Source organism: Oncorhynchus mykiss, chromosome 11, assembly GCF_057628025.1.
Source record: "Oncorhynchus mykiss isolate SJ-2025 chromosome 11, ASM5762802v1, whole genome shotgun sequence".
Lineage (NCBI taxonomy): Eukaryota > Metazoa > Chordata > Actinopteri > Salmoniformes > Salmonidae > Oncorhynchus > Oncorhynchus mykiss.
Genome location: NC_143032.1, coordinates 25,059,162 through 25,081,500, shown reverse-complemented (window position 1 = coordinate 25,081,500; position 22,339 = coordinate 25,059,162). Strand labels below are relative to the sequence as shown.

Below are 22,339 nucleotides of genomic sequence, written 5' to 3'. Positions count from 1 at the left end.
TGGTGACAAAACGGATGGCACTGTGACTGCATTCAATTTGCTGAGTAGAGTGTTGGAGGCTATTTTGTAAATGACTTCGCCGAAGTCAAGGATCGGTAGGATAGTCAATTTTACGAGGGTATGTTTGGCAGCATGAGTGAAGGAAGCTTTGTTGCGAAATAGGAAGTCGATTCTTGATTTAACTTTGGATTGGAGATGCTTAATGTGAGTCTGGAAGGAGAGTTTACAGTCTAGCCAGACACCTAGGTATTTATAGTTGTCCACATATTCTAAGTCAGAACCGTCCAGAGTAGTGATGCTAGTCGGGCGGGCGGATGTGGGCAGCGATCGGTTGAAGAGCATGCAGTTAATTTTACTAGCATTTAAGAGCAGATGGAGGCCACGGAAGGAGTGTTGTATGGCGTTGAAGCTCGTTTGTTAACACTGTGTCCAAAGAACATGAAGAAGATGTATACAGAATGGTGTCGTCTGCGTAGAGGTGGATCAAAGAATCACCCGCAGCAAGAGCGACATCATTGATATATACTATGAAAAGTCTAGGGTTGAGACCGAAAGCGACATAGGGAATATACTGTAGTATCATGCCATGCATAATGTCTCTAATGATGAAAAATCACAATGGCGAGCTCTGAGTATATTAGTATATGGTAGAACTGAATTATTTAAATTCAAGGCATCAAATAGTAAGCATGTGGCATGGTTCAATACGGATTTGTGAAATTAAAGTATATTTGAGTAAAACAAATATTTGCAGCCTCAGTTCGTAGTAGCAACTACTACTATCACACATCACAGTCAGTAGCTGGATAACTGGCTGGAGTTTTAGTGGGTAGCCTAGTGTCTAGTATCAGTCAAGGATCATAGTCATTTCAACCATTCAGGGATGATGTAGGAGAAACTGGTATTCACACACACATATACACTCAAACACACACTCACACACCAGCAGCTCTTCGTGATGTATCATCCAGTTGAGACAGACTGAGTAATGTTCAGGGGGCCGACAGTGACAGAGAGAGAAACTGCTTTGGTCAGGGAGAAGGCCAGTGTTTGTCATCACTCGCTCTCTCCCTCTGTTTCAGTTCATCATTGAAAAATAGACGGGGGCCGGGGGGGGGTTTATGTGTGTGCTGTGATAGATAGTGGTCACTCTCTTTTTCCTCATCTCTTCTTTCTTTTTCTTTGTCTTTGAAGCAAAAGGCGAGAGGACTGGGAAGAGTCGATATTCGTCCGGCACAAGGAGTCAGGGTACCGGTTGAGGGACAACGTTCATTTCCATATGTACATCAGCACGTCGCCCTGCGGAGACGCTCGCCTCAACTCGCCCTACGAAATCACCACGGACCGTAAGACAGACTCTCTATCCATCTTCATCTCTCTCGTTATCTCTCGTTTATTTTCCCTCCCTCCCTCTCTCCTGTCTTCCTCGTGGTTTGGTGTCTTTTTCCCCTTTACCAGAGTTTTTTTTTTTTTTAAAGGGATCATCTTCTGCCGGCTGATATGTTGAAAGCGACTGCTCTGCTTTTGTCAGACGCTGTCAGAAAACTGGCATCCCTTTCATGTCACATTACATCCACAGGCCTTTCAGACTGCCAAGCCACTGTGCTGAACAGATGACATTTTAATGCTTACTCCATAAAAAAATGTATATTCATTTAGATGGCGACGGCTGGCATTCGTTTTTATGTGTGACTTACAGGGTTAGCAATGTAATCTGCTTGGCAGTTTTCCATCAAAAATATTTCCCCTCCTTTTTTCTCTTAGACAGATCTATTCAGCACTGTAGCCATGCTGCTGGTGTATCATTATATTGACGTGGAGGTTTTCTTACACACACAAACACACACACACACACACTAAAATGAAGGAAAAAAAACATTTGAGGAGGCAAATGAATCACGCCAGTATGAAAGGAACTGAGAGACTGTCTCCCTGGAAAGCTTTGAACTTCACTTTCTTGGTCATTAAACCTTTTAAATGTTCATCAATCAGCTTTTACAGATTAGAAAATTACTTATGCAGAAGGGGCTCCCATAATACCTTTCTCTGCCTTTTCCTCAATACTTCAGAGGGGAACTCAAGGCTTAACTTTAACTTCATTGCATCGAGAGAGAGAGAGAGAGAGAGAGGGGAGAGAGAGAGAGAGAGAGAGAGAGAGAGAGAGAGAGAGAGAGAGAGAGAGAGTGGAGAACTACTTGGCTAAGGGTTTAAAATCATTGCCCCTTTTGGTTGATTTCCATATGGGATGGATATAAGGTGGAATTTCAGGCAATAGTGATGTTCAGAACATAGAGACACAAAGTTAGGCATGATCATGTGTGCTACATACTGAATAGAAACAGTCAGATACACAGACATGTATGAGTGAATCAATTAACACACACACAGACACACAAATAAGACTGACCGTCCGGCTCTGATCTGTTCCCAGTGCACAGCAGCAGACACCTGCTGAAGAAGTTCCACAGCCACCTGAGGACCAAGATCGAGTCCGGGGAGGGGACCCTGCCTGTGAGATCCTCCAGAGGGGCAGTCCAGACCTGGGACGGGGTACTGCAAGGGGAACAGCTCATCACCATGTCCTGCACAGACAAGATCACAAGGTTAGATCATCACAAACACACCATCAGTGTCATTACCATGAAAACACACTTTTCCCCTCCCATGTCGAATTTTAGGACCTGCTATGTCATCAAAGGTAAAGCATATATGATCTGCCTATATGACATTTCAGAGGATGGGATGAAAATTGTTGAATCAACAGACAGACAGTCATAGCCGGAGGTAAAACAAAACAGTGGAAGTCAGAAAGTAAAGGGCGATGTTCACAGAGGCCAAACTCTCAGTAATCCACACGCTCCACAGACAGGAACGAAGACACAGCCATCTATTGATCTGAGGGCTATCTTTATTGGTGGATTACCTTTTTATGAAAACACATGATCCCTGTTTAAACAGAGCATTTAAAAATATGGCTTTATTGACTACAGAGAAGGGTTGGGATTGGTCTGGTATTTACTCTGTGTGTGGTGGATAAATCTCTTCCCAAGAGCATGAGACAGAACAGGAGCAGGGAGCCGGAGTCAGTCAGTCAGTCAGTCAGTCAGTCAGTCAGTCAGTCAGTCAGTCAGTCAGTCAGTCAGTCAGTCAGTCAGTGATTTGTGTTGTTGATTTCTCCTGTTGACTGAATGATGCTTATTTTCCGTATAGAGTTTGCATAGGATAATCCCACACTAATTTGTTCATGTAGGGATCGTCCATTGTTTGAATCCCCTGACCCTTAAACTACCTACCTACTATCTAAGACCTCCTGGTCTTAGATTGCCTAGTGCACTACAGGGAATAGGATGCCATTTGGGACAACCATGGTCTTTAACAGTCTTTAACAGTACACCCACAGTACAGTGAATAAGGGCTGCTACCTCGGCTGTGTGATATTCCTCCACCACCTACCCAGTCAGAGGGTTCTGAGATCTGACATGAGGGGAGACAAGGCAGTAGTGTATCAAAGCTTAAGTAAATGTTCAGGGTGATTTTTTTTTATTCACCACTAGTGTGTTTTTTTCGGAGGCATCTTTTGACAGCCACGAATGATCTCCTTGTTCTCGATGCGGTGGTTGAAGAAAGGGATGTTACATTAAATCTCTTGTTCTCACCCTGTCTCTTTCCACCGGGAGGTGAGAGCCTGAGTGTCCACACATTAGCCGTATTATCTCACTCAACTAGGGAGAGATGTGGCGATGGCAGCTAGCAGCACTGTTTCCCTACAATTCTCCCAATATTTGGAGGCTAATTGGTGCTGCTAGCTTATAGGATACAACAACATCTGCCTGGCCATACCTGTCTATGATCTTGATACATAAAGTTAACTGCCAAAATAAAGGAAACACCAACATAAAGTGTCTTAATAGGGCGTTGGGCACCACGAGCCAGAACAGATTCAATACACCTTGTCACATATTCTACAGTGTCTGGCACTCTGATGGATGTGACACGAGAAATTCCATAACTTGGTGTTTTGTTGACGGTGGTGGAAAACGCTGTCTCAGTTGCCACTCCAGAATCTCCCATATTGTAAGTGTTCAATTGGGTTGAGATCTGGTGACTGAGACACACACACACACATATGAATTACTTAATCAACTCAGAAACCACACCTGTGTGGAAGTACCTGCTTTCAATATACTTTGTATCCCTCATTTACTCAAGTGTTTCCTTTATTTTGGCAGTATCTTGCTCACTCAGACTAACTAGTCTCTTAGCAGAGATGTCTTAAGCCATAGAAATAGTAATACTAAAACAGACATGCCCAAATCAGTGGACCGGCAGCCATATTGAGTGTACCCTTGAGTATACCATTCAAATGATCATGGTCAGTTGTCCATTCTAGTCATTATATTTCTATGTAATGATTTTATTTGACACTTTATGTGCAGTGAGCAGGGAGGGTTAGGCCCTCGACTAGCTAGCTACAGATACACTATGTGACCAAAAGTATGTGGACACCTGCTTGTCGAACATCTAATTCCAAAATCATGGGCATTAATATGGAGTTGGTCCCCCCTTTGCTGGTGTTTCATGGGGTTGAGGTCAGGGCTCTTTGCAGGCCAGTCAAGTTCTTCCACACTGATCCTGACAAACCCTTTCTGTATGGACCTCACTTGTGCACAGGGGCATTGTCATGCTGAAACAGGAAAGGGCCTTCCCCAAACTGTTGCCACAAATTTGGAAGCACAGAATCATCTAGAATGTCATTGTCTTCTGAAGTGTTAAGATTTCCCTTCACTGGAACTAAGGGGCCTAGCCCGAACCATGAAAAACTGCCCCAGACCATTTTTCCTCCTCCACCAAACTTTACAGTTGGTACACGCATTTGGGGAGGTAGCAATCTGATGGCATCGGCCAAACAAAGATTTGTCCGTCGGACTGCCAGAGAACGCATTTCTCTGGCAGTCCGTTGACTCCAGAGAACGCATTTCCACTGCTCCAGAGCCCAATGGCTGCGAGCTTTACACCACACCAGCCAACGCTTGGCATTGCGCATGGTGATCTTAGGCTTGTGTGCGTCTGCTCGGACATAGAAACCCATTTCATGAACAGTTCTTGTGTTGACGTTGCTTCCAGAGGCAGTTTGGAACTCCGTAGTGAGTGTTGCAACCGATGGACAGACAATTTTTACGCGCTCGCACTTCAGCACTCGGCTGTCCCATTCTGTGAGCTTGTGTGGCCTACCACTTCACGTCTGAGCCGTTGTTGCTCCTAAATATTTCCACTTCGCAATAACAGCTCTTACAGCTAGCTGCCTGCGGCAGCTCTAGCAGGGCAGAAATTAGACAAACGGACTTGTTGGAAAGGTGGCATCATATGATGGTGCCACGTTGAAAGTCACTGAGCTCTTCACTAAGGCCATTCTACTGCCAAATTTTGCTGTGGAGATTGCATGGCTGTGTGCTCGATTTTATACACCTGTCAGCAACGTGTGGCTGAAATAGCCAAATCCACTAATTTGAAAGGGTGTCCACATACTTTTGTATATATAGTGTATTCTGAGGTGGCTCTCCTCTTTCCCCCTGAAAGTGACCGTTAATCTGCCCAATATGATTCAGTTGGCCGGGGCTGGAGACGCAGCGATTACATCTGTCTAGGTCACCACCATAGGTGAAAGCAATTACTTGGCAAAAAATAGAGGGATACGACGCGGCAGTCAGGGGAAAGGAAAAGGGACATCCTACTTCCTTTCTTTCTTCCTTTCTTTCTTTCTTTCTTTCTTTCTTTCTTTCTTTCTTTCTTTCCACCAAGCTAGATACCGTCCGACACCCTTTCTCTCCCTCTCCATTCCTCTTTCTCCGTTTTATATTCTTGTAAATTATCCTTGGCTTCCACTGAAGTGAGTGGGTCAGTAAAGGCCTATATAATTAAGGTCAGGGTGAAAGAGAGAGGGATGAAGAGGGTGGAGAGAGAACGAGAGAGAGAGGAGAGGGGTATTTAGCCTTTTATCCTAGTGTAGCCATACTATTTGAGCTGTAAATAGACACATCCGAGGTGACGCCTGCCCTACTGCCACTGTCTGTTTGTCCCACAGTTACACTCCTTGTTGTATCCCTTCCTTCATCATATATCTCCCTCCATTCATTCGTCCCCCACTCCCTCATGTCATCATGTCTGTTTGCGTAGGCGTAAAGTTATGTTAGGGTAAATGAACCACCATGAAAGCTTTTTTTCATATTTTCTTTTAATCATCATTACTATTGCTGTCATTATTGTTATCGTTAGTGTTTTTGAAAAAGCACAACAGGGTTGGGCACCTGATTGACCAGAGAGTGGGATGTTTGATTAAGTCAATGACTTGTTTTAATTGAAGGGCCTAAATGGCTTTCATATGACTATGAACCTTTATCTTCCATTTGGATTTTATGTAGATGAACACATTACTTTAATGGTCTCCGTTTACGGAGAGGAAGAGGGAGGGATAGAAGGAGGGATAGAGAGAGGGAGGGAGTCTCCCCCTTTAAAAACCATGCAACAGCCAGATGGCTGTCTTTTCTTGCATGAGATTAAAAGATGTTTCTAATTCACAGCGTTGCTTCCTAGGTAAATTAATATTTCAAGCTAAATCATTTCTGTTTTGGTGGAAGTAGCAGGAGGGGAAAACAGAGAATAGAGCTCTATCTTTTGTTTGGAAAAGGTAGGACAGATCCCACTAACAGATTGGGGTGGCGCAGGTACAGCCGGGGCGGCAGTTAGCGCAGTTTAGCGATTCTTGGAAAACGTCGATGTTAATTGACTGCTCGGGGAAGCAAAAAACATAATGACTCATTATTAGTCATGAACAGGGATGCGAGAGGAAAAGATAATTGCAATTATTGCAGCCATGATAAAGATACATTGATTAACAAAAAGAACAATGGTGTAAAAATGAGCAACATAATGTTTGCCTCTGATTGCGCTTCTCATAAGTTCTTTAGTCCAATGCTTGTGTGAGTACACAGCTACACAACCCAGGTACACGCAGAGGGCTTCTATATCTTTGTTCTCTTGCTCTGAAAGGAGGAAATCATTATAAACATGGTAATTATGCCCCATCCATTTGTTAATGTATTCTGGAAAATAGATTAGTCTAAACAGCAAATGACAAGGCAGTCTAGAGACATCTAGACCTACTATCTCTCCACCATTCAGATCTGGGTTCAAATATTATTTGGAGTGACAGATGGGTGAGGTTTTCAGTTTTGCAACTAAATTCTTTGAAAATATTTCAAATAGTATTTGAAACCAGGTCTGCCACCAGTGTAGAGTAGTACTATAGTACTATCGCAACCTCAGTATTACTATCTCACCACCAGTATAGTATTGCAGTATCTCACCACCAGTATAGAACTATCACACCACCAGTAAAGGACTATCTCTCCACCAGTATATTACTATCTCACCACCAGTATAGAACTATCTCTCCACCAGTATATTACTATCTCACCACCAGTATAGGCCTATCTCAACACCAGTATAAGACTATCTCACCACCAGTATATTACTATCTCATCACCACTATAGGCCTATCTCACCACCGGTATAAGACTATCTCACCACCAGTATAGTACTTTCTCAACACCGGTATAAGACTATTTCACCACCAGTATATTACTATCTCACCACCAGTATAGTACTATCTCACCATCGGTATAAGACTATCTCACCACCAGTATAGGACTATCTCACCACCGGTATAAGACTATCTCACCACCAGTATATTACTATCTCACCACCAGTATAGTACTTTCTCAACACCGGTATAAGACGATTTCACCACCAGTATAGGACTATCTCACCATCGGTATAGGACTACAGTATCTCACCACCAGTATAGTACTACATTATCTCACCACCGTATAGGCCTATCTCACCACCAATATATTACTATCTCACCACCAGTATAGGACAATCTCACCACCAGTATAGAACTATCTCACCACCAGTATAGTACTTTCTCAACACCGGTATAAGACTATTTCACCACCAGTATAGGACTATCTCACCATCGGTATAGAACTATCTCACCACCAGTATAGGACTATCTCAACACCAGTATATTACTATCTCACCACCACTATAGGCCTATCTCACCACCAGTATATTACTATCTCACCACCAGTATATTACTATCTCACCACCAGTATATTACTATCTCACCACCAGTATAGTACTATCTCACCACCAGTATAGTACTTTCTCAACACCGGTATAAGACTATCTCACCACCAGTATAGGACTATCTCACCACCAGTATAGGACAATCTCACCACCAGTATAGAACTATCTCACCACCAGTATAGGACTATCTCAACACCAGTATATTACTATCTCACCACCACTATATGCCTATCTCACCACCAGTATATTACTATCTCACCACCAGTATAGTACTATCTCACCACCAGTATATTACTATCTCACCACCACTATAGGCCTATCTCACCACCAGTATATTACTATCTCACCACCAGTATAGTACTATCTCACCACCAGTATATTACTATCTCACCACCAGTATAGTACTTTCTCAACACCGGTATAAGACTATTTCACCACCAGTATAGGACTATCTCACCATCGGTATAGGACTACAGTATCTCACCACCAGTATAGTACTACATTATCTCACCACCGTATAGGCCTATCTCACCACCAATATATTACTATCTCACCACCAGTATAGGACAATCTCACCACCAGTATAGAACTATCTCACCACCAGTATAGGACAATCTCACCACCAGTATAGAACTATCTCACCACCAGTATAGGACAATCTCACCACCAGTATAGAACTATCTCACCACCAGTATAGGACTATCTCAACACCAGTATATTACTATCTCACCACCACTATAGGCCTATCTCACCACCAGTATATTACTATCTCACCACCAGTATAGTACTATCTCACCACCAGTATATTACTATCTCACCACCAGTATATTACTATCTCACCACCAGTATAGTACTATCTCACCACCAGTATAGTACTTTCTCAACACCGGTATAAGACTATCTCACCACCAGTATAGGACTATCTCACCACCAGTATAGTACTATCTCACCACCAGTATATTACTATCACACCACCACTATAGGCCTATCTCACCACCAGGATATTACTATCTCACCACCACTATAGGCCTATCTCACCACCAGTATATTACTATCTCACCACCAGTATAGTACTATCTCACCACCAGTATATTACTATCTCACCACCAGTATATTACTATCTCACCACCAGTATATTACTATCTCACCACCAGTATATTACTATCTCACCCCCAGTATAGTACTTTCTCACCACCAGTATAGTACTTTCTCACCAACAGTATAGGCCTATCTCACCACCAATATTTTTCTATGTCACCACCACACTTCTGTGCAACAGATGCAGACAGGATTAGAGCTTTATTGATTATGTGTCACTCGTGGATCTTCCTAAACAAACTCAGAGGTGATTGCCCTTGTCCCTGGTCCTCGAGAAAGAAAAGCACACCTGTAAGCACAAACCCGCTAGAAGTGCATTAACCCTGATGTCAATGTTGAATATATGAATGATAATATCTGGGTGGCTGTAATGAGTGATAATGCTCTGACCTTTGTTGAGTGTGTGTGTGTGTCACCATTTGTTCCCTATCTTGTCACGTCCTTTGGCCAGATAATGATCAGATTGTCTCTTTTCATCCCTGATTCTCCTTCTGTCTCCCCTCTCTCCTCCTCTCTCTTTTCTCCCCTCTCTATATCTTCTCCCATCTCCCCTCTCCTCCCTTTTCTCCCCTTTCTCCTCTCCTCTATCTTCTCCCATCTCCTCTCATTTCTCCCCTTTCTCCTCTCCTCTATCTTCTCCCATCTCCTCTCTTTTCTCCCCTTTCTCCTTCTTCTCTTCTCCTATCTCTCTTTCCTCCTCTCTCCTCTTCTCTCTCCCCCCTCTCTCTCTCTCCTCTCCTCGCTCTCTCTCTCATCTCCCCCCTCTCCTTTCCTGTAGATGGAACGTCCTGGGACTGCAGGGGGCATTGTTGAGTCACTTTGTGGAGCCGGTGTACCTCCACAGTCTGACGGTGGGCAGCCTCAGACACCCGGGTCACTTCAACAGGGTGATGAGTCAGAGACTGGAGTGCCTCGGACCGCTGCCTGCCACTTACAGACGCAACCAGCCTCTTCTTAGTGGTAAGAGACACAGACAGACAGACAGACAGACAGACAGACAGACAGACAGACAGACAGAGACAATGCAACGCTATACAAAATGTATCATGATGATAGTTTTAACTTTGGATATGTTTTTGGATAACAGTGTGCTCACCCTCCATACACACTGAGGTAGGTCGTGCACATTACTCATGAAGGGCATTTTCCCTCTCTAAAGATCCCCAGTGCCACAGAACTCTGGGTAATTAGGTGTCATAAGGATGAATATTTTTACAGCTCCATCATCATCAGGAGTGATTATTGTACAGAAGGACCTTTAGTGATGATGGTCATAATGAATTTATCATTGAACAACCAAGAACACTGTAGAGTCACTTGGAAGTTGTCTGAAGTATTAAGTTAGGTACTGAAGACAGTCCCCGCCCACGTAAAGGACATAGTATGTCTCCATAAGATAATTGCTCCTTCTGCTCGAAATGTGAATGTTTTGCTCAAAGGTTGACATAAATTCTTTGAGAAATGTTTCTCTTTCATTTCATCGTTGTTGACAAAGGGCAGAATGGTGACCTTTACCTTGGACAAGCAGACCCTCAAAACAAAACAGACGTGGCCACAGACATCTGCCACAAGCATTCTGCCTGTCATTCTAGACATCCTTCTGAGTGTGTTTCAAGTTTTATTAGTCCTATGTACAGGATGCGTATGGTATACACCGTCCAACGAACTGCTTACTTGCAGGTGCCTTCTCGACAGTGCAACAACAATAAGAAATAAGAAAAGATAAGAATATGAACATAAAGTAAAAAGCAGAATAAAAGTAGAATAAACCAGATACAGAATTCTAAATAATGTCACAGGTCTGGGTCGGATCTGTTATGATTGTCACGGGCCAATTGTAACTGACTGATCCGAACGTAGTCGAGAGAGAGAGAGACATTTGATCATTTATGCTACTGCTCTTGCTTTTTGCGAGAGTGGAGTGTGGCTGCTTGTAGCTTGTTGTTACCCAATCATAAGTCATCAAAGAGGCAATAGGCTACAGTCATAGAGCCTCCGTGTGTGGCAAAAGTTAGGAGATATCTCATCAATGGAAGATGGAATTCAAATGAAGGAGAAGGATAGACTACAACGACCAAGAGCCAACAGGTAGGCTGCGACTTAATATTTTGAATGGAGTTGTTGTTGTTTGTAACTGTAGAATGAGAAATTGCATGCACTGCAGCTTCAATTAGCCTAGCTAGCTAACGTTAGCTATTTTAACTAGCATCTCCCGGTTTGATGCAGTCAAGACAGATACAAAGTCATAATATTTTAAGCTACTTTATTAACTGGTGCTGATAAAGCGTGAGAGGAGGGAGAGAGGTGTGAGGGAGGGGCTGCACTGTGAGCGAGTGACACAGGGAGCAGGGAGGGAGAGACGAGAGACAGCAACCAACCAATTGACTCGCGTAGACTAATAGGTGCCATAGCTAGGTGACTTATCATCAAACATTATTTTTTCTGCTGCTTCCCTCACTCGGATCCGACCATGTCTACATACGGAATGGGTCTAGTTGTTCTCTGGTCCGTTCGGAAAGGGTCTCTATATTTAGGAAAAAATGTATTTATGCAGATCGGGTCCGGGTGGGAAAGCCCCAGGTCCACTTCAACTTTTTGGACCCGTGAAGACCTCTAGTTGGAGCGGTAGGCAAATTGGAGTGGGTCCAGTGTGCCTGGCATGCTGGCCCTGATGTGGGCAATGACCAGACTCTCGAAGCACTTCATGATGATCGAGGTCATTTGGGAATGTCACTTTGTTTTTCTTTTGTTTTTCTTGGGCACTGGGACAGTGTTGGTTTCCTAAAGTAGGTGGGGACTACAGCCTGGGACGGGGACAAGTTGAAGATGTCCGAGAAGATACCCGCCAGCTGGTTAGCACACATGCTGAGGATGCAGCCAGGGACACCATCTGGGCCAGCGGCTTTGTATTCACGTTTTTGAGAGTTTACCTCACGTCTACCTCTGAGGGTGAAAGCACCTGGTCATCTGGAGCAGTCGAGAGTCTTCCTGGATGGCTCGGTATTGTCTGCCTCGAAGAAAGCATAGAACGTGTTAATCTTGTCTGGGAGGAAGGCTTCGATGGGCACCGACTGCTGGTGTGTCTAAGACGTCGGCGCTGAGGAGGGCGAGCTTCCGGTTCCTGTGCGACGTAGCTTTTTTTATGGCTATTTATGGCGATTAAGAAGAGGAAGGAAACGGGGACTCCATGCTAGGCTGAAAAGACGTGCCTACACGGCCTCCTCTTCCTAGCATCCTGAGGACTAATGTCCAATCGCTGGAAAATAAACTTTGTAAACTCAGTGCAAGGCTTAAATCACAGACGGACATCAGGAAATGCTATGTCTATGTGTTTACTGGGACGTGGCTTTGTGTGTGTGTGCGTGCCTGCATGCATGCGTGCGTGCGTGTATCTTTGCTGTCTGAACCATGGAGCCAGTAGAGGACAGGGGGAGGAGGAGAGGAGAGGGGGTCATTGGAGAGATGGCCCTACTCCAAATCAATGTAATCACAGCTCTTATCAGACAACCATTCATTGTGGAGGAGGTAGTGAGCAAAGAGGAGGTGGACGGAGAAGGGGAGAGAGAGGGGGAGCGAGAGAGAGAGAGAGAGAGAGGGAGGGATGGATGGTTCATTCCATTCACTCCCAGGGTCCATGCTCTCTCCTCCTCCACCCTCCCTCCACCTTTTCATTCATCCTGCCCTGATGAGATCCTCCACCATTGTGTCTGGGCCTCTTGTTCAGGGAAATGGCTGAGTTATTTTAAGTCCTGTCATATGAAAGGCTCTGGCTCTGACTGACTTCCCCAGGAGCTCTTATCACTGCCAACCAAATGACTCCACCTGCAGCAGAGAGCAGAGGGGACTAAATACATCAATGAGGTTGTCCTTCAAAAAGTCACCTGGATTTAACCAAACCGGGAGACACCACACTGGAGACACGGCCTGGAGTTACTTTTACTATTAGAGAGCGTTTACATTGTATCCTGCTTTGCCAGTGCTGCCTTTTGCCTCAATCACATTTAAGACTTTTCAATTGACATTTGTTCTTGGATGTGGCGTGGTCTAACAAAGTGTTGTCCCCTCCACCCTCACGGTCCTAAACTGCATGTATCCTGCCTTTCGACCTTGCTCACATGTTTGACTTTTCAGTTGTCCACTCAATATTAATGCCGCGTGTGCGTGCATGGCTCTAAGCAGTGGCCACAGAAATGGTTCTTGAAGTAATTGTAGCGTTAGTGGTGGTGGGTTTTTGATATGAATATTTACATTTTCCAGCCATTATAATTACTATACATCACATAACCACAGGTTTGAATTGGTCTACTTCATGAGCTACCTGCAGAGCACTAACTAGAATAGAGAAACTGATCAAGACTTCACAGAAAAATCTAATTGGCTATTACAGAGACACACGAGTCAAGTCGATTGAAGGGATCAAATGAGGCATGAATAGAGGCAGTGTGATAGAGAGAGAGAGGGGGAGAGAGATGGAGAAAGAGGGGGAGACAGGAGAGGGAGAGGAGGGAGACAGGAGAGGGAGAGGAGGGAGGGGGAGAGAGAGAGGGAGAGGAGGGAGACAGGAGAGGGAGAGAGAGAGAGAGGGGGGAGACAGGAGAAAGAGAGAGAGCAAGAGAGGGGGGGAGTCTTTTGTTCAAAGAGGTGTGTCTCTGTAAGAGAAAGGAGGGATGATAATAAGAGACTGGTGATTGTTATGTCGGCAGGCAATTCATTCCAGCTCTGAAAAGCTATAGAAAAGAAGGAAGAGAGGAATGAAAGACTGGTGAATGGAAGAGTGAAGATGGGAGGATGGGGGAATGAGTCTGCCACAGAGAAAGATGATCACTGAGAATATGTGTTAAATCTATTTTGTGTTATATCTCAGAATGCATGGCTTTGTTTCCATACAATTATATGACCAAGTCCTTTTTCTTAAGGTATCTTTATCAAAACTGATCCATCTACTAACTACTGCAATAGTAATAGCATGATTAATTATGAGCGATTCGATCATATCATTAATATGGACACTTGTCCAGACTTAAATGTTGTATTCACATGGAGATATATTATGGTTCTTAGTTACCCCGTGTCAAGGTAAACATTCCTACTTGTAATTTCTACTTTGTTTCCACCGGTGCATAACTACATTATAATCAGTGTTGATGTCTTGACAATGCTGCTGGAGTGTGTATGTTTTTTTTAGCTGCACTCGGCAGGGGCGCTAATTCCCTGTGTCCGTAGGGGGGGACTGGTTGACACTTCTCTTGTTCTGTAACACTGGGTGCTAATTCATTGTACATGAAGTTTAGTGGCTGAGTCTCCTCTCCTCCTCCCATCCTCTTCCTCCTCCTCCTCCTTGCCCTTCTTCTCTCCTCACCATCCTCCTTTCTCAAAATCCTCCTCTTCACCTCATCTCTTCATCATCCCATTTTCCTCCTCGCCACCTCTCCTCCACCTCTCCCCCTACCCTCCACTGCTTTTTGTGCAGAGTGCTATCGGAGCGCTAGGCTAGCTAATTGGATGTGAGAGGCTGTGTCTGATTGAGGAGGCCAGTGAGGGACCTCAGTATCTCAGGCACAGTGTTTACCACAGAGATAGTGACGCTTCAAACGCCCACGTTACATTATCCACGTCAACACGTTTCCCTTTAATGAAATGCACACTCACATGCTTGATAGACCCTCTGTCTTTCGTTTTCTTTCACTTTGTCTTTTCTCTCTCTTTCTTTCTCCCCCCTCACTCTCCTCTCTCTCTCTCTCTCTCTTCCCCCGCTGTTTCCTATCCCTTTCTCCCCCTCACTCTCCTCTCTCTCTCTCTCTTCCCCCGCTGTTTCCTATCCCTTTCTCCCCCTCACTCTCCTCTCTCTCTCTCTCTTCCCCCGCTGTTTCCTATCCCTTTCTCCCTCTCTCTCTCACCCTAGTGTCTCCCTGTCTCTCTCTCTCTCTTCCCCTTCCGATCCCTCCCTCCCGTCTTCTCTCCCTCTCCCCCCAGTGTATGTAACTGCTCTCTGAGGAGAGGAGCTGGGGTTTAAACAGCTTGGAGATAGAGAACCAGGTTGACTAAGCTTTTGCACCACTGCAAACGTTGCATCTGTTCTTTGCTAGAGGGAGTTAACCACAAAAAAAGTGAAAATGAAAAGCAAATGAAAGTATAAAGTTCAGGTTCAGGTGAAACAAACATACAGTAATTTCATGTTTCAGCTGTTTTTTTGTCCTTCAGTTGTTGCATTAGTGTAAAAGTGTAGCAAACATGTGCCTTGGCCTCTATTCAACAAGTCGGTCCCCTGTCCCCAAGTGTCTAATCTCCTGTGGACAGACTTCATAAACAGTACCGTAGATCTGTCATGATACAACGGGATGCAAGAGATAACCAGCAGTATTAGTTACAGCGCTTGGGTTTTTCGTCACTGGTTATTTGGACAAATCACAATTTCGCAGGTGTTAGCATCTTTTGAATTTCGGAAGGGCAGGGTACTTTTGGCCAATACACTTGCCCGTAACTTGCAAAGAGAGAGGGTGGAGCTCTTCATTCCAGTTCCGATCCTCGTTTTATCTCTTCTCAACGTGTATGGATCCAGAACTTAAAGGTAGACTCAGCGATATGACGTAGATGCAGAAAGTAAACAGCATAGTGGGTCAATTTCCGCAACAACAGCGTTGAAGCGCGGGGCTCAACTTCTCTGCTGTTTTGGTCCTGTGGCTCCCACGCTGTAACAGCGTGAAGCAATACCGTGCACATGCGCCAACGCCGTTTGTGACTGTGTGAGCGACGTGTTGGATCTCGCTCATCTCAATATCTGCGGTGCTGCTCGTGGCAACGTCATTGCGCTGAGTCTACCGTTAAATCGAGCATCTAACCAATTACGCAAGTCTTTAGTTCTGGGTTAACCGGGATTACCCTGTGTCTAATATGACTAAAAGCTTAAGCAATCACACACATTCTAAAAAGAAAAAATACATTTGTTTTTCCCTGTGCATCCCTGCAGGTCTGAGTGTCAGCGGTGAGTGTCGTCAGCCGGGGAAGTCTCTGTGTGTCAGTGTGAACTGGACTTGTGGGGACGGTCAGCTGGAGGTGGTCAACGCGGCTACGGGACGTAAGAGGGACTCTGGGACGCCATCAAGGCTCTGCAAGCGCGCTCTGTTCACCCGCTGGGCAAGGCTGTATCGCAAGGTGAGTACTGCAGACAGAGACACGTACACAATATGAACTGTGTCACAATGAATACAGATGTTCGATCTTAATTTGATCACTCTGTTGTTTGAGGTTTAAAAAGGTTTCTGAAGTCTGAAAGGCTTCTAAGGTGTAATTTCCACTTTAAAATGTCAGCCTTGATTTTCCCTAATGAAAAAAAGGGAACAATCACAAAAAAATTGTATTATAATCCATAAATGATATTCCACATAAGAATTCACACGTCATGTTGCTGCAGGATTATTTTTCTGCTGTGAGAAACTGGTCAAATGAAGATAGTATATCTGTACACGGGCATAAAACAAATGTCATACCATGCCTTTAATAGCGACTAACCAAGCTTCCGGTGAGTAGTATGGAGCCACTTGACATCTCTGTGTGTCCAGCAACAGCTGCCACAGTACTCTAAAGCAGCTTACCCCCCTTTTACACAATAGCAGCCTATTATTTTAGAACAAACACAAAGCGCAGTTTAATTTTCATTATGAAAATCTATGTAAATGCCTGCAACACCCAAATGGTGGCAGTTAAATTATAATGATTATATAACCATAATTATTTGGAGAAGCACTTGAGGAGCGCCGCCCTTGGAAATTGGTCCCCGCGCGCAGTAAGGCATGCAACAGCAGACACAGTAATCTCCAAAGAAACTTAGTGACTTGACTGTGCCTACGTCCCCTCTCTCGCCTCGCCTAGCGGCTGCTCCTCTTCTCTTTCTGCCTGCGCAACAAAGGAAATGCACAAAAGCACAGAGAATGTTCAATTGCTTGTGAAATTTAAATGGGGAGATTACACAGCTGTTGAAGTTCCCCGTTTGTGCCGGCTCATTAGTTTTGTTTTGCTCTCTATCTCTCTTACCCTAACCCACTACCCCGTCTTTTTCTCCCTCTCTCTTCCTCGCTCCATCTTTATTTCTCTCCCTCCTTCTCCCTTCTCTCTCCAGTTGAGTATCCATGCTTCCGGGCCCGTGGACCAGCCACTGATGTACTGTGAGGCCAAGATGGCTGCCGGCTCTTACCAGACTGCCAAACAGCAGTGGCTCAGATCGCTACAGGAGACAGGCCTGGGAACCTGGGTGAAGAAACCTCCAGAGCAGGAGAGCTTCCTGCTACAGGACTAAGACATTTCACTCCATTCCAGCCATTATTATGCTCACGCACACCAGCTTCCTGTGGTGTCCGTGTTCATCCGTCCGTTTGCGTGCGTGTCTGCAGAAGGAGCATGTGGCAGTTGGCTTTATTGTTGTCCGCTGACTTTGGTTTGCTCTACAAGCCTCCATCTCCTCCTCGGCAAAAGCCACCTTTGATGTTGGTCGTTCAAGTTCCACCAACAAAAAAAAACAACAAAAAAAGAAAACGGGAATGAAAGAAAGTGGGTTTGATCGGACCTCTCCTTCATTATCCCGCTGGTCCCTGGTTGTCATGTCAAAGCCGGGGAGAAGGCAGGAAAGAAGGCAGGGTAACCTTGGTCAATGTGAAAGGCTGCCGCTATCTTGTCATCAGCCATTTGGGGGCGGCGGTGCGCCTGGAGAGCTCCAGCGGGATGGGGGACAGGGCCAGCCAATTACAGAGCCTGTCATTGTGACGTGTGATGGACAGAGAGATGGAGAAAGAGAAAAGGACCACAGAGAACCCGATAGACAACTCACCGTTACACACACACACACGCCCTCTTGCCACAGGCCTCGTTCACATATATCTCACCTTTCTCTCTCCCTTTTCACAGCATCTCTTTGTCTGTCCATCTCCTCCTTTTTCTCTATCACTTCATCTTTCGACCCCCTTTCTATCCCTCTGTTCCTCTCTGCCACCTTCAACCCCCTCTCCTTCAGCGATCTCATTCTCTCCTCCTCTCTTCCTTCCTCTCCACCTCTCTCCGCTCGCTCTCACGAAGCTAGAGGTTCTGACGTGGCCACGACAGGTTAATTCCACCTGCTCTTAGTGACACAAAGGGAATAGAGGAGAATGGAGGTGATAGCAACATAACTGCTGCCATTAGCCCACACTGGGGTTCCCCTTTCAGATAGAACACCACAGCCATCTTAGCTTCTTTAATACCTGTCATTAACGCTCTGAGTTGATTTCACCATTTTACCTTTGTAGTCAGGTCTCTCGCTGTGATTGGAAGGGCACCGTTTTTTACACGTTTTCTTTTTTCTTTTTTTTTACCACTGACAGGTTGATTATAAAGGAGGGTTGATTAACGCACAATAGAGCAGTCGTGAGCCTGACTTGTTAGCTGCGCTCACTTTGAGCTGGTGTAAAAGGGTTGTGACCGGGTTGTGACCAACCTGCTACAGTGGTTTGGTTGACGAGCGATTACCTGCAATGACGGGGAGGACACAGAATGGACTGACATTCAGTCGTCAATGGGAGAAACACAATAAATACAACCCTACTTAACAAAATGCATTTTGGTGTTTAGATGCGGAGTCATTAACTCTCTATTGGCCCTACTCTATAGCCCAGGTGCTGGGTGGTGGCGAGGGACCGTTCTCTTCTTTGTTTCACATCCTCACTACTCCCCAAGCCAGTCTGTAAAGGTGGAACACACTCTCTGTAAAACACTGACTTCTCAACCCTGGCCATGTTTGTCCACGTTGGCCCCCTTACTTTATGTTTGTGTTCATTTCAAATGTCCTATTTTCACCCCCTGTTTAAATCTTGAAAATAAGTATTGTCAAATCATTTCAAATCATTAGGTCAAGGTTTTGTTTTTACAGGTGTGATGTTCCAGTGTAGGAATAAGTCAACGGTACATGCATACATTATCGTCATGTTGTTTAAATCCTCCCACCTTACTCTGACCCTTTCCTTGGAGTTCACGAAGAGAACAGTCCAGGCTATTATATTAAACACAGTAACAGTGTCACCTAGTGGTCATAGTTCTTTAGTGTCAGTGTTGTTGCTTGTCCATCACTCTCCTCTGCCTCAGATCCCATTTTGGTAGTGTGTAAGGTCCACTGGGCAGGTAGACTGTTGGAAATGGTGTCACTGTTCCACCGGACAAGAACGTGGATCGTCATTATCATCAAAGTGGGATATTGTTTTTTTCAATTGGAAAAGTTCCAAAATAGCAGGAGCGGGTGTTTAAGTTTTTATAAAATCCTCCCTGTCCCCGTTAGTAGAGATCCAGGGGAGGTTGTTCTCTTTTATAAAGAGAACCCACCCTGTGTGTTTGTCAAGGCTAGTATGACCCCAATCAGAGATCACTAGATGCATGTCATACATACATAAACACAGTGCACATCAGGGTTGGGGTAAATTCCATTTAAATGCATTGACTGAATTGAAATGGCATTGACCCTAACCCTGGTACACATAGGACATTATGTGGAGTGGTAAAATGAACCATGAATAAATTCAAACTCTTTTGTCATCTTCATACACAGACATGTGTTGTAAAGAATAACCTTAACTAGTTTTCCCTCTGAAAGTTCATCTTGTACATATTTCTCTTTTATTTTCCAATTCGCTCTATTATTAAATGTAGAGGCACATTTTGTTGGAAGCTTGTGGTATGTTTTACCAGTTATTTTTCATAGTCATTCAATTAGTCAAACATACACTATATATACAAAAGTATGTGGACAACCCTTCAAATGAGTGGATTTTGATATTTCAGCCACACCTGTTGCCGACAGGTGTGTGAACTCGAGCACAAAGCCATGCAATCTCCATAGACAAACATTGGCAGTAGAATAGCCTTAGTGAAGAGCTCAGTGACTTCCAATGTGGCACCATCATAGGATGCCACCTTTCCAACAAGTCGTTTCGTCAAATGTCTGCCCTGCTAGAGCTGCCCAGACAACTGTAAGTGCTGTTATTGTGAAGTGGAAACATCTAGGAGCAACAATGGTTCAGCTGTGAAGTGGTAGCCCACACAAGCTCACAGAATGGAACCGCCAAGTGCTGAAGCGTGTAGCGCAGTAAAAATCATCTGTCCTCGGTTGCAACACTTACTACCGAGTTCCAAACGGCCTCTCGAAGCAAAGTCAGCACAATAACTGTTCATTGGGAGCCTCATGAAATGGGTTTCCATGGCCGAGCAGCTGCACACAAGCCTAAGATCACAATGCGCAATGCCAAGCGTCAGCTGGAGTGGTGTAAAGCTCGCTGCCATTGGACTCTGCAGCAGTGGAAACACGTTCTCTGGAGTGATGAATCCCGCTTCACCATCTGGCAGTCCAACAAACTAATCTAGGTTTGGCAGATGCCAGGAGAACACTACCTGCCCCAATGCATAGTGCCAACTGCAAAGTTTGGTGGAGGAGGAATAATGGTTCGGGCTAGGCCCCTGAGTTACAGTGAAGGGGAATCTTAACGCTACAGCATACAATGACATTCTAAACGATTATGTGCTTCGAACTTTGGGGCAACAGTTTGGGGAAGGCCCTTTCCTGTTTCAGCATGACAATGCCCCCGTGCACAAAGTGAGGTCCATACAGAAATAGTTTGTCGAATTTGGTGTGGAAGAACTTGACTGGCCTGCACAGAGCACTGACCTTAACCCCATTGAAGACCTTTTGGATGAATGGGATGAATTGGAATGCCGACTGCGAGCCAGGCCTAATTGTCCAACCTTACTAATGCTCTTGTGGTTGAAAGGAAGCATGTCCCCTCGGCAATGTTCCAACATCTAGTTGAAAGCCTTCCCAGAAGAGTGGAGGCTGTTGTATCAGCAAAGGGGGGACCAACACCATATTAATGCCCATGATTTTGGAATGAGACGTTCGACAAGCAGGTGTCCACATACTTTTGGTCATGTGGTGTAGTTTTGTGGTTTCTGGCAAATATAACAAACTGATTCTTCGTTTAAAAACCCGTTGATTATTTGGAGAGATATTAACAGTATGGCATGACTGAATGGTAATGTTGTATTAAATGAGTGTATATTTGTACAAATTTTAAACAATAAAAAAATACAATATGGGAAGACGATAATGAAGATATGTCTAATTCAGATGTAAATTGAAGTTATATGAATACATGCTGCTAAGGTTGTAAATTGCACTTCAGTAATACCTTAAAAGTGAATGTTTGTACATGTGAATAAAAATCTGAAAATCTGGTCATTTTATCTCGGTCTTGGTTATTTGTGATGATATAGGTTAACTGTGCAATATTTAGTCTGTATGATACGCATTAGCTTGGTCTGTGGGAAGAGAAAACCGTGTAACGTGTGCACCCCAATTTATCAACCTAAAACACACAAAATGTTCTTTAGGCCTACAGTAGGTGGCCCTTTCCACTATGAATTGAAATAAACACTGTTTTCATGACTGTGTCTCCACAGATGCATCACCTCCACACACAAATATTAGAGACTCTTCCCCTTCCCCAAGGAAATACATTGGAAATGGTAATCATCCTGTCTCGGTGGCAGGTGTCAAACTGGGTGGGGAGTCACCAAATGAGCTATGAGAAGGGAGAGTTGTGTGTGTCTCTCTTTTCCCCTCAGGGCAGGTATGTCTCATGACTGTCCACACTACAACAAACATCATAATTGACTATTTACTCCACAGCCTGGCCCTTGTGCTTGGTCATCTAACTGTAATCTAATAGACATGATCGGGAGCTAGGGCTGGGCTCTCTGGATACCACTCCGTTCAGAGGTAATGAATGAAATCTACTGTACTGTATGAGCTTAATACCAAGACCAGGGATTTTCCCAACTTGTTCAAACACAAAAAAATACTGCTTTTTGTAATTCCACATTAACATCCTACATGACTGGAGGAGATTTGGAATAGCCTGAAGGTGATCCAATTCTGGATTTAACAAGAAAAGAGACATCAATAGAACGCCGTTAGGTATCGTCTGATAAAGTTAAATAGAAATCTAACCTTGATCGTGTCAACTGTCAACCAATCCAAATGTGTTATAAAACACATTCCCACTGAGGGATGACAAGCGACCCT

The 22,339-nt window shown here is 44.4% G+C and overlaps 1 protein-coding gene across 1 annotated transcript in view; it reads left to right on the top strand.

Moving 5' to 3' along the window:
• The window catches only part of adarb2 (adenosine deaminase RNA specific B2 (inactive)), a 196,192-nt gene extending 174,705 nt beyond the window's left edge, over window positions 1-21,487 (top strand). The window contains exons 6-10 of the mRNA XM_021620584.3: window positions 1,195-1,346; window positions 2,432-2,603; window positions 10,025-10,206; window positions 16,214-16,398; window positions 17,363-21,487. Coding sequence (XP_021476259.3) covers window positions 1,195-1,346; window positions 2,432-2,603; window positions 10,025-10,206; window positions 16,214-16,398; window positions 17,363-17,539 — 868 coding nt within the window. The 3' untranslated portion in view covers window positions 17,540-21,487. The remainder of the gene's footprint in view (window positions 1-1,194; window positions 1,347-2,431; window positions 2,604-10,024; window positions 10,207-16,213; window positions 16,399-17,362) is intronic.
• The last annotated feature ends 852 nt before the right edge of the window (window positions 21,488-22,339 follow it).